This window comes from Chelonoidis abingdonii, chromosome 15 (genome assembly GCF_003597395.2).
Source record: "Chelonoidis abingdonii isolate Lonesome George chromosome 15, CheloAbing_2.0, whole genome shotgun sequence".
Lineage (NCBI taxonomy): Eukaryota > Metazoa > Chordata > Testudines > Testudinidae > Chelonoidis > Chelonoidis abingdonii.
The window spans coordinates 37232546-37248027 of NC_133783.1; the positions used below are offsets into that span (position 1 = coordinate 37232546).

Sequence of the window (15482 nt, forward strand, 5' to 3'; positions counted from 1 at the left end):
GGAATAACAGCTTGAAATTTGGCAACAAGGGGTGCAGTCAGTGATGTGTCTTTTTACTGCCTCAAGAAAATCTGCCAAAATTTGGCCAAGTTATAAGACTTTGAAAAATCATGGTTGACCCAAAGTCACCAAAGATTGCATCCTTACTGAGCATGCTTGAGCTTCTCACAGCTCCTAGTACTGACTAAACTGTGCATGCACCATCCCCTACAGAGTGAATGAGCATGCTCCTGCCCTTCATAGCTCCAGCATGTGAGCAGGTTGTAGCATGCACCATCCCCACAGAGCGACTGAGTATACTGCAGCCCAGGGATATGAGGCAAACCTGCACTTTCCTTGTACTGTCTGCTTCTGGCTACTCTGGGCCAGGATGAGTCTGAGCACTAGATCTGAGAGTAGGGAGCCTGATCATCTATGCTTTCGATGAGATACTTGCTGTCACTCAGAGTGTGGAAGAAAGCGTCTGATTCAAATGCAGCAGGGGCTAAATGTCGGACTTAGGGCATTGTGGGGATAGACTGGGGGAGTATATTGGGAGCAGGAGCCTAGTGTATGAAGACTGATCCTGGTTGGGCAAAGAGACTGGGAGCTGGGGAGTAAAGTGTGCTTGGTGAAGGGGGGCAATGAGCTAGTGGGCACTGGGGGAAAAATGAGATCAGACGAAAGTTTGTTGAATCAGAGAAATGTCTGCAAAACATTTTTTGATGAATCAGCATTTTCTGTTGACATTCTGTGTTGTCAGAAAATTCCTGACTTGCTGTACTATTGAGAGACCTATTAGAATAATTTTTCATATAGATTTTAATTTTGCACCTTTCAGAGGCAAACATCTGCATCAAATATCAACAATAGCAGTGGAGCCCATCCAACATGTAAAATCAGATAATTTTGTTCAGTACCAGCTCAGAAGCAATCAGCCATCATTCTTGACCCTCTTGTCTTACTCTTGAGAATTGTATATTTTAGATGTAATAGAACAGGGTTATCAGTACTCCTAAGAAGTAAACTAATGGAAAGAGAATTAAAGGTACCTGTCCTTTTCAATCAACACAAAAGCTTTGGTGTTTCCATTTGCCCTTTCTACTGTATTTTGCAAACATAATGGGTTGAATTCTCCTAGCTGCCAAATCCTCTTTGTGAACCTTAAATGACTGGAGATAGCCACTTGAGAATTCTCGCTGTACTGGCATGTCCATCTCCTGTGCCAGCTTCTCCCAAAGTCTGCAATGTGTATGAATTGGGGGGGGTGGATAATGTTTACTCCAGTGGCTCCAATCCTTCATTTCAGCAAGACAGCATGGGACTTCACTAACACATCTATTTGCAAGATTGGGGTCTAAATCACTATACTTGTAATTAATTTTACAAATATATTTTATATATTTATATTTCATAGGAGCCAGGGAAACTGATTGAAATAGAATGCCTGGAATGTGAATATGAAGTCCAGAAACTTGGCACTAAAATTGCAACCTATACGAAAGGTGTTGTTGAGGTATATTCTTTAATTAGCACTTATTTATATGAAGGTGAACATTAACTTTGTTAAATTTTCCAAAATTTGCACATTCTGTGCCTCAATCTCATGCAACTTTAGGTTAAAAAAAAAAACATTTTCAGTTTTTTCCATTAATGTTAATATATTATCTTTCTAAGGGGCCTGAAAAAAAGAACATTGGGTGAAAAAAATAGAATCCTCTGTTCTGACATGATATCTACAATTCGATATAACAGGGCCATATCATATTGTTCCACAAGAACAAACCAAATTGTTTGGTTATACCGAAAGAACGATAGGAGACATTTGATATAGTTTTAATCATGCTGCAGCTCTATTAGATGTCTTGGACTACCTGGCAGATAAAAGTATACAGTGGAGATAACCCCATGTTTATAGAGTAACTTCCCAGGGGGATTCCACCAGCCACCCTCTCTTTTTCCATCCAGGTCCCCTAGTCAACCCATTGCTGGCAGCTTACCATCCACCCCCCCGTGTAGGAGGGTTAAGGTGGGCTATAAGAAAGGGGGGTTGGCTCTCTGCTATACCATTCATCAGAACCCCAACTCCTCTCCATTCCCGTTCCATTCATTTGACCAACATCTCCTTTTAAAGTCTTTTACCAAGCCATTTATCTGGGCACTGTACACCTTCCGTAAGGAATACCTGCACTGGACATCTGCCCCACACTTACATAATGAGTTGCGACATATAGCCTAACTCCTTTCATGCCACATGTCAACAAAGCTCTCCCCGAAGCCACTGTGGGGAAGGCAAGAAAACCCCAACTTCACCTAGGGCAATTTGGTAATAAGGAAAAAAATCCTTCCCAGCCCCCCTAAAAAGGGTGTGCTAGCACAATGCCTATAAAAAGTCTAGACCAAACCTGGTCACCACCTAAAGGGGAAGAAGGGTGGGCGCTGCCTCCACCTGCTCCATGTAAAAATGGGCTTCACCACACCGGCTGTGCCTTTTAAGCCCTTATGTCCATCTGGTTCTCAGGAGATGAGTTAGTGTCACCATACTGGTCTGTTGTCCCCTTCTGCAGCAGTTTGACCTCTCCCTCACCTCCCATAAAGCACTGTTCCCTTCATTTGACCAGCAAACCAAATTCTCCCTTGCTTAAAGGCATGCAGTCACTGGCAAAACGGGGACAAAGGAATGCTGTGTCATACTCATATTTTTCATCATATCTAGGGAAACTATTTTCATACATATTGTGACGGGTTTGGTCACAGAGACCCCCTTGGGACGGTCACCTGACGTGCTGGAATTACCCCTGAGCCTATTTTCCCTGTCAATTTGGGACTGCAGAACCCTGCCTTTTTGAGCCAGACACACGAGTCTGCTGTAACATAGACCCGGGTCTGGTCCACGCTCCCAAAGCTGCAGACTTTAATCAAAAACTGCTCAGCAAGTCACCTATCTCCAGCACCCAGACATCCACTTCCCAATGGGATCCAAACCCCAAATAAATCCGTTTTACTCTGTATAAAGCTTATATAGGGTAAACTCATAAATTGTTTGCCCTCTATAACACTGATAGAGAGATATGCACAGCTGTTTGCTCCCCCAGGTATTAATCACTTACTCTGGTTTAATTAATAAACAAAAATGATTTTATCAAGTATAAAAAGTAGAATTTAAGTGGTTTCAAGTAATAACAGACAGAACAAAGTAAGTTACCAAGCAAAATAAAACAGAACATGCAAGTTTAAGCCTAATACATTTAAGAAACTGAATACAGGTGAATCTCACCCTCAGAGGTGTTCAAATAAACTTCTTTCACAGACTAGATTTCTTGTTAATCTGAGTCCAATCCTTTCCCCGGTACAGTTCTTGTTAGTTTCAGCTCAGGTGGTAACTAGGAGTTTTCTCATGACTGCAGCCCCATTTGTTCTGTTCCACCCCCTTTTATAGCTTTGGCACAAGGCGGGAATTTTTGTCCCTCTGGATCCCCACCCCTCCTTCTAAATGGAAAAGCACCAGGTTTAAGATGGATTCGAGTTCAAGTGACATGATCACATGTCACTGTAAGACCCCCAAGCCTCCATTCTTTCCGGCCTGACTCACAGGAACACAGGAAGACTTACAAATAAACAGAGCCATTTGCAACCAATTGTTCTAGTTAATGGGAGCCATCAAGATCCTAAGGCACCGTTAATGGCCCATACTTTGCATAGTTACAATAGGACCTCAGAGTAATGCTTCATATTTCTAGTTTTAGATACAAGAATGATACGTTCATACAAATAGGATGAACATACTCAGTAGATCATAAGCTTTGTAATGATACTTTACAAGAGACCTTTTGCATAAACCATACTCCAGTTACATTATAGTCACACTCATAAGCATATTTCCATAAGCACATGGAGTGCAGTGTCACACACATTAAGGGCTAGATTTTAGAAATATCTGCATGAAGGAGTAACTTTATTCCCATAGGTAGTCACATTGAGTTCAATGGGACTAGTCACATAAGTAAAGTTGCTTCTGAATAGAAGTGTTCACATGTTTGGAACCTAAAATATCAGTCATTATTTCAATTATTGAATAATTAGAAAAAGACATATCAGTGCTATTATCATTTGAATAAATGCAATAGAAATTTAGATATATTTAAGAAGTATCCATAAAACAAATGGATATAATGAAATTTCTTTTTAGTTTTTTACTGTGTTAAAACTCAACTGAAAGCTAAGAACTTGTGAATTTCTGCGGTAGAGCCCTATCTATGTAGGTGGAATTTTCAAAGAGCTCTGTGTTGGCTTCCCATTGAAGTCGGTGGGAGTTTTGCCATTGATTCGAATGGAGCAGAGTTAAGCTAACACTGATTCCTTTGGAAAATCCCACTTATAACATTGCTTCACTTCCTTCTACGCCATGTTAGAACCTCAGCAGCTGATGAATGTACTAAATCCTCAGAATTCACAAATAATCCACAATCATGGATTTCTGTTTTCATAGGCAATAGGCATAGACAGGCTCCTGGCTGGGTGTGGCAGTAGCTGTAACATTATAGAGTACCTAAAATGACATTCTTTAGCGGTCAAAGTGAGACTTTAAAAAAAAAAAAAAAAAAGAATTCATGTATTGTGCATGAAATACGGGGTACGCTTGAGGTCCGTGAAAAGGTCATAAATCAGAAACTACAGAGGCTGTTTTCTGTTGGAAATAACCTAATATTGCAGTTTTACAATAATATTTAGCAGATCATTTGTTTTATATGTATATATAATCGATGTGAAGTAAACTTTTATTTACAGACTCAGCTGAAAGTGATAAGAAGACTTGAACAAGTGTTGCAACATGCAGTTCGACTGGGAGACCCCAATGTTATTCAAGTGGTTTGTGCTACGCAGTGGAATCTTTGCCTGCCACTGCTACAACATAATTTGCATCAACATGTACGAAAACCATTAATATCTGTTGCTGATATCTTAGAAAAGATTGACAGGTAAATTACTATGCTATGTATGTTGTTATTTGTTACTTTCAAAAATAGTGTTAATTTGAAAGCAAATGTAAAGACCAAAAGGTAATTATGAGCATCAGTAAAAGATGGTTAAACAGGACACCTAAATAATATTGCATTTCTAGGATAGCCTTCCCTTATGTAGATGTCAAACATCTTTGAAAACTTTCTCAACAGATTATAATAAATGAAACTATCTGAATAATCTATATCTCAGCCTATCTACCACTAAAATGCAGCCTTCTCTTGAATGAAATATCACAAATGACTAATGGCATACAGAAACACTACAGTTTAGGACAGGAATTGAGCAATAATGAATTCAATCAAAATTATATTGTGTCATCATAATGTGATGAAATATGTTGGAATATGGCCTGGATTCTGACATGAACATCTCTGCATCTGGGAAAAATACTGCACAATATATAATAAGTCTTTGCTTGATTATACATATGCATTCCACCATAGGGGTTTGTGCACCCAGCTCACTGTTGTTGGAGACTTCCTTCCCTCTGCAACACCTGTCAGGGTGGAGTAAGCACACACTGTTGCCTTGTGCTACTATGCACAGGTAGAACAGGTGGAGTGGCCCTCAACCCACCTGTGAATTCCTTCTTACTGCTCATGGTGGTTGTTAGAGGTGGCGTTTCTTGCCTTTGCAAGTCCTTCCCTCTTTCTTGTACATAGTATCTGTTTATTATAATTCTAGAATAGTCTGAAGGTTTTTCATAGTTTCAAAGTTAGATTTAGTGTTAATTTTTAGTTTTTGGTTGTTTGGACTCTGTGATTCCTGCCTGGATATTAGGACTGTGTTGCGAGGCGCGACTTATCCCTGCGGCACCTCCTGCTGGTACCTTCTGGGAATTAGCTCGCCAGCCCCAGAGCTCCTGCTGCAGGCCGAAGTCTCGCCACTCGCTGCTTCTGGACCCCATGTCCCTTTCTTCAGGTGCTGCCCCCAGGCAGTACACTTACTCTCGGGGTCTCCCCACCCAAGGGAACCCCCACCCATTATCCCCACCTCTCCTCAGTATATGGCTAGTGCCAGCCCCCATCTAGCCCCTGCTCACTGGGGCAGACTGCAGTCTAATTGCCACTCATCACAGCTAAGGAGGGGTTTGGACCTGCTGCCTCTGCCTAGCCTTGGGCTGTCCCCTGCAACCCCAGTACCTGTTTGGCCTTGTACTAGGCCGCAGCCTGGGGGTTTCCAGGCTATTTGCTCCCCAGCTCCCTTGGCCTTCCCCCAACCCTGCTCCACTCTAGGTACTTTCTCTAGCTCACCATCAGCCAGGCCCGTCCCTCTCTACAGGTAGAAAGAAAGTCTCTGAGCCTCTGGCCCTCAGCTCTCTCATAGGGCCAGCTGTGGCCTGATTGGGGCATGGCCTCCAGCTGAGGCTGCTTTCCCCAATCAGCCCCACTTTTCCTTTCCTGCCACAGCCCTCTCTCTGAGCTGTTTTAAGCCTTTTAAGGCAGGAGCAAGTGACCACCCCACTACAGACTGATACCAGGGTCATTCCTCAGTCTCCAGATTGCAAGTCTTGTTGCTCTTGCATCAAATCAGTGCCTGTGAGTGACCTCATGCCAACTGTCTTAAGTGCCTGGGGGATATTTTTCAGAGTTTTAAGCCCTGTTTCAAGAAAGACAGGGCTGCCAGACTAAGTTTCACTTAATGGAGTCAATGTGCCAACCATCGTTGGAGCCTTCCTGCATCTATTAGCATGCGCTCCTGGTTTGTCTGAGTCTAGAGACAAGTCCTTCATCACCAGTACCAAAGACGAAGTGCTGTAAGACTACTAAGGATTTGGTACCAGAGAGTTCAAGATCCTCACCACAGAAGCTGGATGCAGGCAAGGGTATGGAACTGCACTTGAAGAAGAGGCACTCCTTGGGACAGTCCTGGAGTCCAGGCATGTTGTTATCCCGAGAGCCTAGGACGGGTTCATCAAGACTGACACCTGAAGTGTCTGCCTCATCATTGTCAGCCCAACTTTTGGTACTGCAGGAACAAGAGTCTTTCCTGGTGCCATCTACTTCTGAGGCCTATGCTGCAGGTGGTAAGTTGATAGACTTGTCAGTACCGGCTGCTACAGACTCCCACCTGGTACTGGTGTCTAAAGTACCAAAGCCTATTGCTCCTACTCCAGCTCTGGCTCGCCATGTGGTGCCATCAGAGTCTTCAGTTAACGTGCTGTTCAGATTGATACCAACTAGAGGGAAACCGATCGTGATTTCACTGACACTTCCATCTCCAGGCTCTGGCTGTAGCGCCTTGACAGGATTTGCCCCTTGGTCAGAGGAAGAAGACCCTTCATCTGCTTCTGAAATCGGCTCTTACATGTCACAACCCAGGTATGTACAGCAGTCCCCAGTGAATGCTTACCCATCCTGGTTCCACCCAGAGCATCAATATTGCCCACCACACAAGCGTGAATGATTTCAGCATAATTGGGTCCCAATGTCATATCAGTGGCTTTTCTGGAACCCTTGGGGTTTTTCTCTGCAACCGAGGTCATCCCTTCACCCTTCACAGTCTGCATCTTAGACTAGGCATCAAGAGCATCCACACTAGGGACACCATCTGTGCAACTCTGGTATTGGACCCAGTACTGTATGCGAGGAAATTCCTTCTCAGCACTTCCTGCAGCCTAGTTTCCTCTAATACCACACTGGGGCATTGATTCATTAGTTAAAAGGAGGGAGGCTGTCATAAATAGATAGCTAAGGGTTAATGTTTCTTTTACCTGTAAAGGGTTAACAAAGGGAACCAAACACCTGACCAGAGGACCAATCAGGAAACTGGATTTTCAAAGTCAGGGAGGTAATTCTTTGGGGTCTGAAGTCTTTTGTTCTGTCTCTCAGCTATGAGAAGGTTCTTTCTATCTTCTAATCTTCTGTTTCCAAATTGTAATACAGGTAGAAAACAATATAGGCTTTTATGTTGTTTGTTTGTAATTAATGTGTGTAGTTTGCTGATTTTCAAATTGGATATCTTTTTGAATCAGACTGTTTTTCATATTTTCTTATAAGCAATAGCCTGTTTATTGTCACTGATGCAGAGATTATATTCTTATGTCTTTTTTCTTTCTTGTTAGTATAAAGTTTTCTTTTTAAGACGTGGTTGAGTTTTTCTCTCTTGGCGTAGGCTAAGGAACGAAGGGGAGGGAATTCTCTTTGTGTTAATCTACGGAGGGCTGAAACTCTGCAGCACCAGGGAATTGTGGTAGGGCGGAGGAGAGATAGAATCTGTTTCTGTATTTGGGGTTTGTCTCTTGTGAATAGAGGAAGACAGCTTCTTGGTATTGTGGATGTAAAGAGCTTGCATCAGTACTCAGTTAGTACAGAGAGGAAAGTCTGGGTGGAAGATGAGAGGGGAAGGGAAGTGGGTTATTTCCCTTTGGGGTAAGACTTCAGGGCTTCTGAGTCTTGGGCGTCCTCAGGAAGGTTTTTGGGAGACCGGAGGGCGTCCAAAACCCTGAAATTTTTGGATGGTGGCAGCGAGATCAAAGCTAAGCTGGTAATTAAGCTTAGAAGGGTTCATGCTAGACACCCAGATTTCTGGACACTAAGGTCCAGATTTGGGAGTTAGGCTTATGATAGAGGCTATGTATTGTATTGCCAGCACTGGTTTTTGTAGTAGTTGTGACATTGTCCTTAGAGGTTTCTTGTCCCATCTCTGATTCAGGAAGGTGCTTAATGACATACTTAACTTCATGTAACTATGTAGTCACATAGGGTATGTTTACATGGCACTTTTGAAAATATGGCCATGTCATTTAGGTGCCTAAATAAGAAGTACTGAAAATCTGGCTCTTTTTGAACAACTCTATCAGTGATACAAAAGAAGTAACTCAACTGCAAGATTGTACTCTTCTTTCTTGGCTGTGTTGGCTCCTCAGGGCTAAGGAAAGCAAAATGTAGTAAATGGTTATGTTAGTTATTTCAGTATGATGATGTGACACAGAAAACATGCAAGGAACAGAGAAGTTATTCATTATTCATTTTTCAACCACATTTTTTATAATTTTAAGTCTAGTCAGCTTTGTCTCTTATTGTTTTAACAGTTTACCTATAAAATTGTCCAATTTCCTAGCTTGTTGATTTTGCTACGTTGCCAAGTTCATATGGAAATTGCTCGTACTGAAGAAGATGAAGATAGAATAGAGGCTGCCATGGAACATTTTCAGAAGGCTATATATCTAGATAACAATGGGCAATACCAGGAACATCTGAAAATGGCTTTTCATCGTCTTCATTTATGCACTATGTTGTACAAGTCACCTGAGCGCCTAGAGGATGAAGCAATTATGATGATTGAACAGGTAATAATAAGGAACAATTTCATTTGTAGAAATATAAAGTTCGCTTATTAAACTTCTCCAAAGGAAATTTTTTTTATAATTCTATTTAAGAGTTATGTATATTCAAACCCAAGATTTCTAAGATAATTGAGTTTTGGCCTTTTGAGTACATTCTTGCAAAGTTATTTCATAAATAATTGTTAATGTTAATCTTTACTGACAATATTCAAAGGAGAGGGCAGCAGTTCTTATGCATCCACATGGCAGTATCATCCATACACCCGTGTAAGGAGAGACTGAACTATCAGGGCTTATGGGGAAGATATACTTGTGTATCGGCATACTGATAATATTCCATCCCATGTTTACACTAAGAAGACTCATGTACAATCAAGGAGATAGAATGGTGCCTTAAGGAATGCTGCATTTCAAATCCCTCTGTGTTGGCATACAATTGTCAATATTGGTGGACTGCTGTATTTTAGGTATGATTCGAACCACTATAGCAGTTTCAGGACTCCAGCAACTTCTGTGATACCATCTCAGATAATTCAGCTGCGATAGTCCCCAGATAATCTGTTATTTTAGGCACCCAACAAAATCATATGTTTTGGATCACAGTACTGAACTACTTCTGTAGTCACTGCTGTTGACTCTCGAATATAAAAATGAAAGAAATATTTTAAACATTTTGTTTCTCTCTAGAGTTTGTAAGTAGTCCGTTCATTAGTAACTAAAGAATCAGAAAAAAACATGAAGCCTTAATAATGGTAAAATCCATTTTATCGTTATGAATTGGATAATGCAAGTGTTTTGCACTTTTACAGTGCTTTCTGTTTACACTTCTCAAAGTTCTTTACAAATGGGTCCATGTCAGTTTCCACAGAAACACATGAAAGGATTATATCCCAAATTTAAAATGACTTTATTTTGTATAAAAGAATATTAAGCTTCTTCCCCATTTATATCCTTGTTCTGCAAAAGTGGATCTCAGCAGCTTATGGTTAGGTCTCTACATAGTTGTCAACTTTTAAAATTGTATTTCAAGGGTCTAAATAAACTAAAGGCCTCTAGCTTTAGAACCCAGACCCTAGAGGTTTTGTGTGGATACTGGTGAATTTTAGCACTTACATTCTGTTTTACAAAGATCAGCTGCCTAACTAGCATAATCTCCTGTGGGCCAGGTAATTATTACCTTAGTTCTACAATTGGAGAAATGAAGACACAGAGAAGTTAATTGACCTACCTAAAGCCACAGTGAAAGTTAATGTCAAAGTTGTGGATAGAAAACAGGAGTATATTGCTTCATCCATTAGCCTGTGTTGCTTCTCATTTTACTGTGCTGCCACTGATGGTGATCACGGATCACACTAGCTTGCTCAGCTGCATGTTGGCTGGGAGGAAACTTGCAGCAACCTTTGCACTGTCAACCTTAGAGGTATTGCTTCCTGCAACTACAAACATATTTGTGGTCTTCACAGAAATTCAGAGATCCTTGGCCATGTTTGTTATAGAACCTAGAAGTCAGTGCTGGCCAGCTATAGTTGGGCTATGAATGTGATCTTTAGGACAAGTCAGTGACAAGCTTCCAATTCTAGTAACCAGCTTATATAGGTTTACAATTTCAAGGCAAGTTTCACAAGGAAGAAGCCTAAAAACATACTTTGTAAAGAAAAGATGAAAGCTGAGAGTTTCCTTTCGATCTGAAGGTCCAAATCAATGTGGGATGGATACACAGATGTAATCTTTAAAGACCACAAAGATCACCTGTGAATGTTGCTACTGGTCCATTAGTGTACGGATGTGCACACTCCATACACCAATGGACTTCCCATGTGTGGAACAGAAGCTGAAAATAACAATTTACTATTAAAATGTGAGCATTTCTGGCTGAAATTATACAGGTTTCCTGAAGGACCATACTGTCCTAAACATCTGCTCTCCACTGGCAAGCCATGGCTCTCCGATTCCTGCAGACCACGAACCTGCATCATTTGCATGAAGGGATTTCCTTAGGCTGCATCCTCAGACCTGTTTTTGGAATAACTGATTTGCATTTGCTCTGCAACGTGCTATGAAATGGGCTGATGCTTTTTTGGTTGATATGTTGCATATTAATTCTCAATTACATTTGGTCATAACCAAACTCTTTTGTAGTTTTCTTTAAGTGAGCAATTTTATTTTTGAGAATATATCATAGTGATAGTTTATATATTAAAAATTAAATAGTAAAATTCAGCCATGAATGTGAGCAACATTAAAATGTAGGGGGGAGGGATAGCTCAGTGGTTTGAGCATTGGCCTGCTAAACCCAGGGTTGTGAGTTCAATCCTTGAGGGGGCCACTTAGGAATCTGGGGCAAAAATCATACTTGGTCCTGCTAGTGAAGGCAGGAGGCTGCACTCAATGACCTTTCAAGGTCCCTTCCAGTTCTAGGAGATAGGTATATCTCCTATTATTATTACCTGCATATGCTTTGAGTTGCTCTCAAAATGTTCATGTCAAGGACCAAAGTTTCAGAGTAAGTCTAGCCAATAATAACATTGTAGAACAGTACATAAGTGTTTCTGGACTGTAATGCAATTCCTATGGTACATAAGCCTGTGACCAATATTGTGGCTTATTTAATGGGTAAGATTTACAAACACCAATTTAATGAAAATGTACTTATTTTTAATACAATTGTGAATGTACCTATAACAGTTAGCCCTTCTCTTTATGTAGGCTAAAAAAGGAAAGCAGAAAGATAGTGTGAGGAAAAAGCGGTCTCTTTTGGTCAATGCAGGTCTTGCACTAGCTCCTGATGCATTTCAAATAGTCCTTGACAGTGAAAATGAAGCTAAAGGTAAGGTATCTTTGCTGTGATTAAAAAAGTCAAACATTTGTCTGTTACTGATTCTTTACCCAGCCTGAAAGATAATTTGACCACTGGAGCCAAAAATTTAGAAGACTAAATGTCTTTGGGTGAAATCATTGCCATAGTGGAAAAATTCCCATTGTCTTCAGTAGGGTCATCATGTTTTTGGAGGAAACCATGTAGTCCTATTTCCTATGCACATAACTGTGTGAGACTATAAACTTATGCTTTCAACAAAAATATAATGTCTTGTATAATTTTATTTTAACTCCTGTAACTGCAGAAGCTATTCCTAGTCATACATGGTAACTATTGAATGCTGTTTCAAGTTACTGTTTGACTCAATAATATTCTGTGGCATTGAAATACATATGTTCATTATTACTTTCATATTGTTGCCTCTCAATTTTGAGTGCTCTCGTTTCTTTATTATGCAAAGAACTAAATATGAATTCACAGTTTGCCTTCTAAAACATGGACCCCAGGATTTGAGCTCATTGCTTGTACATTATACCATGGACATTTTATCCCATGAAAGGCTACCCAGTTTTTCGTTAAACAATGTCCATATGGAGATAGATTGTCCATACTATTCCAGCTGCTTTGTGCCACTCTAGCAGTACAAAGCACCTTTAATACCAGTTTAGGCAGCCTTCTGTGGATTCCCCTGCTTTGCCATAGTGTAGAGATCATGTCCAAGGGAGAGGGAGCATAGCTAGGGAGTCTTTATGCCCTGGTGATCCCTGGCTGCTGGAGCAGGTGACTGGGACAATATTGGGCCCCCACACACAATCCTATAGTAAACTCATTTCAACCAAACCAGAACGTCCACCTCAGATTATTTTTATATGAAAAATAGAATTCATCTTTGAGTCAGTAATGACACAGAAGTAAGAGTGCCACCTACATATTCACTACTTCCACTTCCTTTAGCACCTCAGTTTCTTTCAAGCTCCCATCTTGTATTGACTAAGCTTGAATTTACTTAATTTATTATAAAAGAACGGTAGTACTTGTGGATTCATCCGAAGAAGTGGGCTGTAACCCACGAAAGCGTATGCTCACATAAATTTGTTAGCCTCTAAGGTGCCACAAGTACTCCTGTGCTTTTTGCGGATACAGATTAATACGGCTGCTACTCTGAACCCTTAATTTATTATGTATGTTGAGATGATAGTCCAAAGTATTATATCTTTAGTGTTTGGAAAACAGTCATACAGAGTATTAAACACCAAGAGATAATGGAAACCTGTATAATACAATATCATTGCCATAATGTGTTGAGGCATTTTTTAAAGTAGGTGAGGGCTATCTTGTTCAAATAGCTTCTTTCACTTTATTTTAGATCATTAACTCTTGTAGGGGAAATGCAGAAGCTTGATCTGAGCTCTTGGCAGGTTAAAAGCTTTTCAATTAACATTTAATAAGCTATTTGTATAAATTAGACATGAGCTTTAATAAGTAAATACTACCTGCTATTGAGCTGCAGCATGCATGCATCTTGAAGAGACTTAAAGACACAAGTCATCTTAGATTTCCAGCTAATATATTTGTTTGATTTTTGAATTTTGAATTTACTTGAGAATTGTAAATTAGTACCCAGACTTTCTCAAAATAAATCACTCTTTTACTTACATATTCATATGCTAGCCTTCAAATGTAGATAATCTGAACAACTAAGATCATTTTACAAAATATCAGCATAGGCTGGTGGACTTTAAAATAAAATTTTGCAAGATTGTTCTTAAAGATTTACTTTTGCTCTTAACACTCAACAGAACAATGAGATTAACTTTTTGATAACAAATAACTAAACTAAATAATTTTAAAAGAAATTAACAAATAAATTATCTTTGTTTACAGAATGAGAATATTCACACAGCTGTGCTTTCATCAGCATGTTATGACCATTTTGTTCTCTTTTCAATGTATGTATTTGCTTGTCAGTAATTTTAATGGGATTTGTACTCACACATTCAGAAGAAATTGTACTACTTGCCTACAGTATACAAATTCTGCTTACATGATATTAGTGTAATTATTGCCAGTTAATCTACAGTTACCACAGTAATGGGGACCATATAATTCATTGGATAAATTATACCAAAAGACTGTTTATAAAGAAATTAAGGTATATCTCCTTTCCCATTTCGTTTAATTCAATGCTAATGCTTAATCTGTTTGTTTTTTAGATGTCAGAAATATTTATGCTTATGCATTTCTTGCTGTTACTTGGCAAGCTGCTCAAGGATCAAATTTAAGTTTATTCAGTCTGGGTTATGTCAGCAATGATAGTTCAACTCGAGTCAATGTCCTGCCTCATCAGATTTCCAGGACAGCCACATATTATACAAAGCATTTCTGCCTTGTCATTATACTGTAGAAATAATCTCTGATGTGTTTATATCACTAAAGCTGTTTTTCTCCTAAGGGTCCAACTCATCCCTTTCTTGTGTCTTGTCTCTCACTGTCTAAGTTCATTTCTCTGTCTAATATTTTTGTGCCTAAAAGGAATTCTACCTTTAACACCTCCTCCCCACAAAAAACTAATATTTTGGTGTTTGCAAACTGAACCTTCAATATCTATCAAAATACCCGGGGTTAGTGTACATATTTTTATAGATTATGCAAGTTGTTGTAGGTTATGGGTTAGAAACACAGTTTACATGTTATTTGTAGTTCCCAAAAGTGAAGATCTGTAGGTGATGCTTAATTTTAAAATGTAATGGGCATTTGACTTTTTTCAGTTACTCAGTGATCAGATACTCAACACAATTAATATTAACAACAAGGGGGAAGGAATGCAAGCCAAAATAGGGAACGAACAGGTTAAAGACTATTTAGATGATAAGATGGATGTATTCAAGTCAGCAGGGCCTGATGAAATAGGGTACTTAAGGAACTAGCTGAAGCAAATCTTGGAACCATTAGCAATTATCTTTGAGAACTACTGGAGAACAGGTGAAGTCCCAGAGGACAAGAGAAGGGAAGACATAGTATCTGTCTTAAAAGGGGAACAAAGAGCAGCAGAGAAATTATAGGCCAGTCAGCTTAACTTCAATACCTAAAATATACTGGAACACATTATTAAACAGTTTGTAAGCACCTAGAGGATAATAAAGTGATAAGGAATAACCAGCATGGGTTTCTCAAAAGCAAATCATACCAAACCAACCTGAATTTCTTCTTTGACAGGGCTACTGGCCTACGGCATGGGGGAAAGCACTTGACATGATATCTTGATTTTAGAAAGGCTTTTGACACACTCCTGCATGACATTCTCATAAAAAACACCAAACTAGGAAGGGTTCCAAGCACTTTGGAGGACAGGATTGGAGTTCAAAAAAATCT

General features: G+C 39.8%; 1 protein-coding gene across 1 annotated transcript in view; it reads left to right on the plus strand.

Moving 5' to 3' along the window:
* The window catches only part of CFAP46 (cilia and flagella associated protein 46), a 178237-nt gene that overhangs the window by 26514 nt on the left and 136241 nt on the right, over nt 1–15482 (plus strand). Inside the window, exons 11-14 of the mRNA XM_075072713.1 lie at nt 1397–1495; nt 4768–4958; nt 9067–9295; nt 11999–12119. Coding sequence (XP_074928814.1) covers nt 1397–1495; nt 4768–4958; nt 9067–9295; nt 11999–12119 — 640 coding nt within the window. The remainder of the gene's footprint in view (nt 1–1396; nt 1496–4767; nt 4959–9066; nt 9296–11998; nt 12120–15482) is intronic.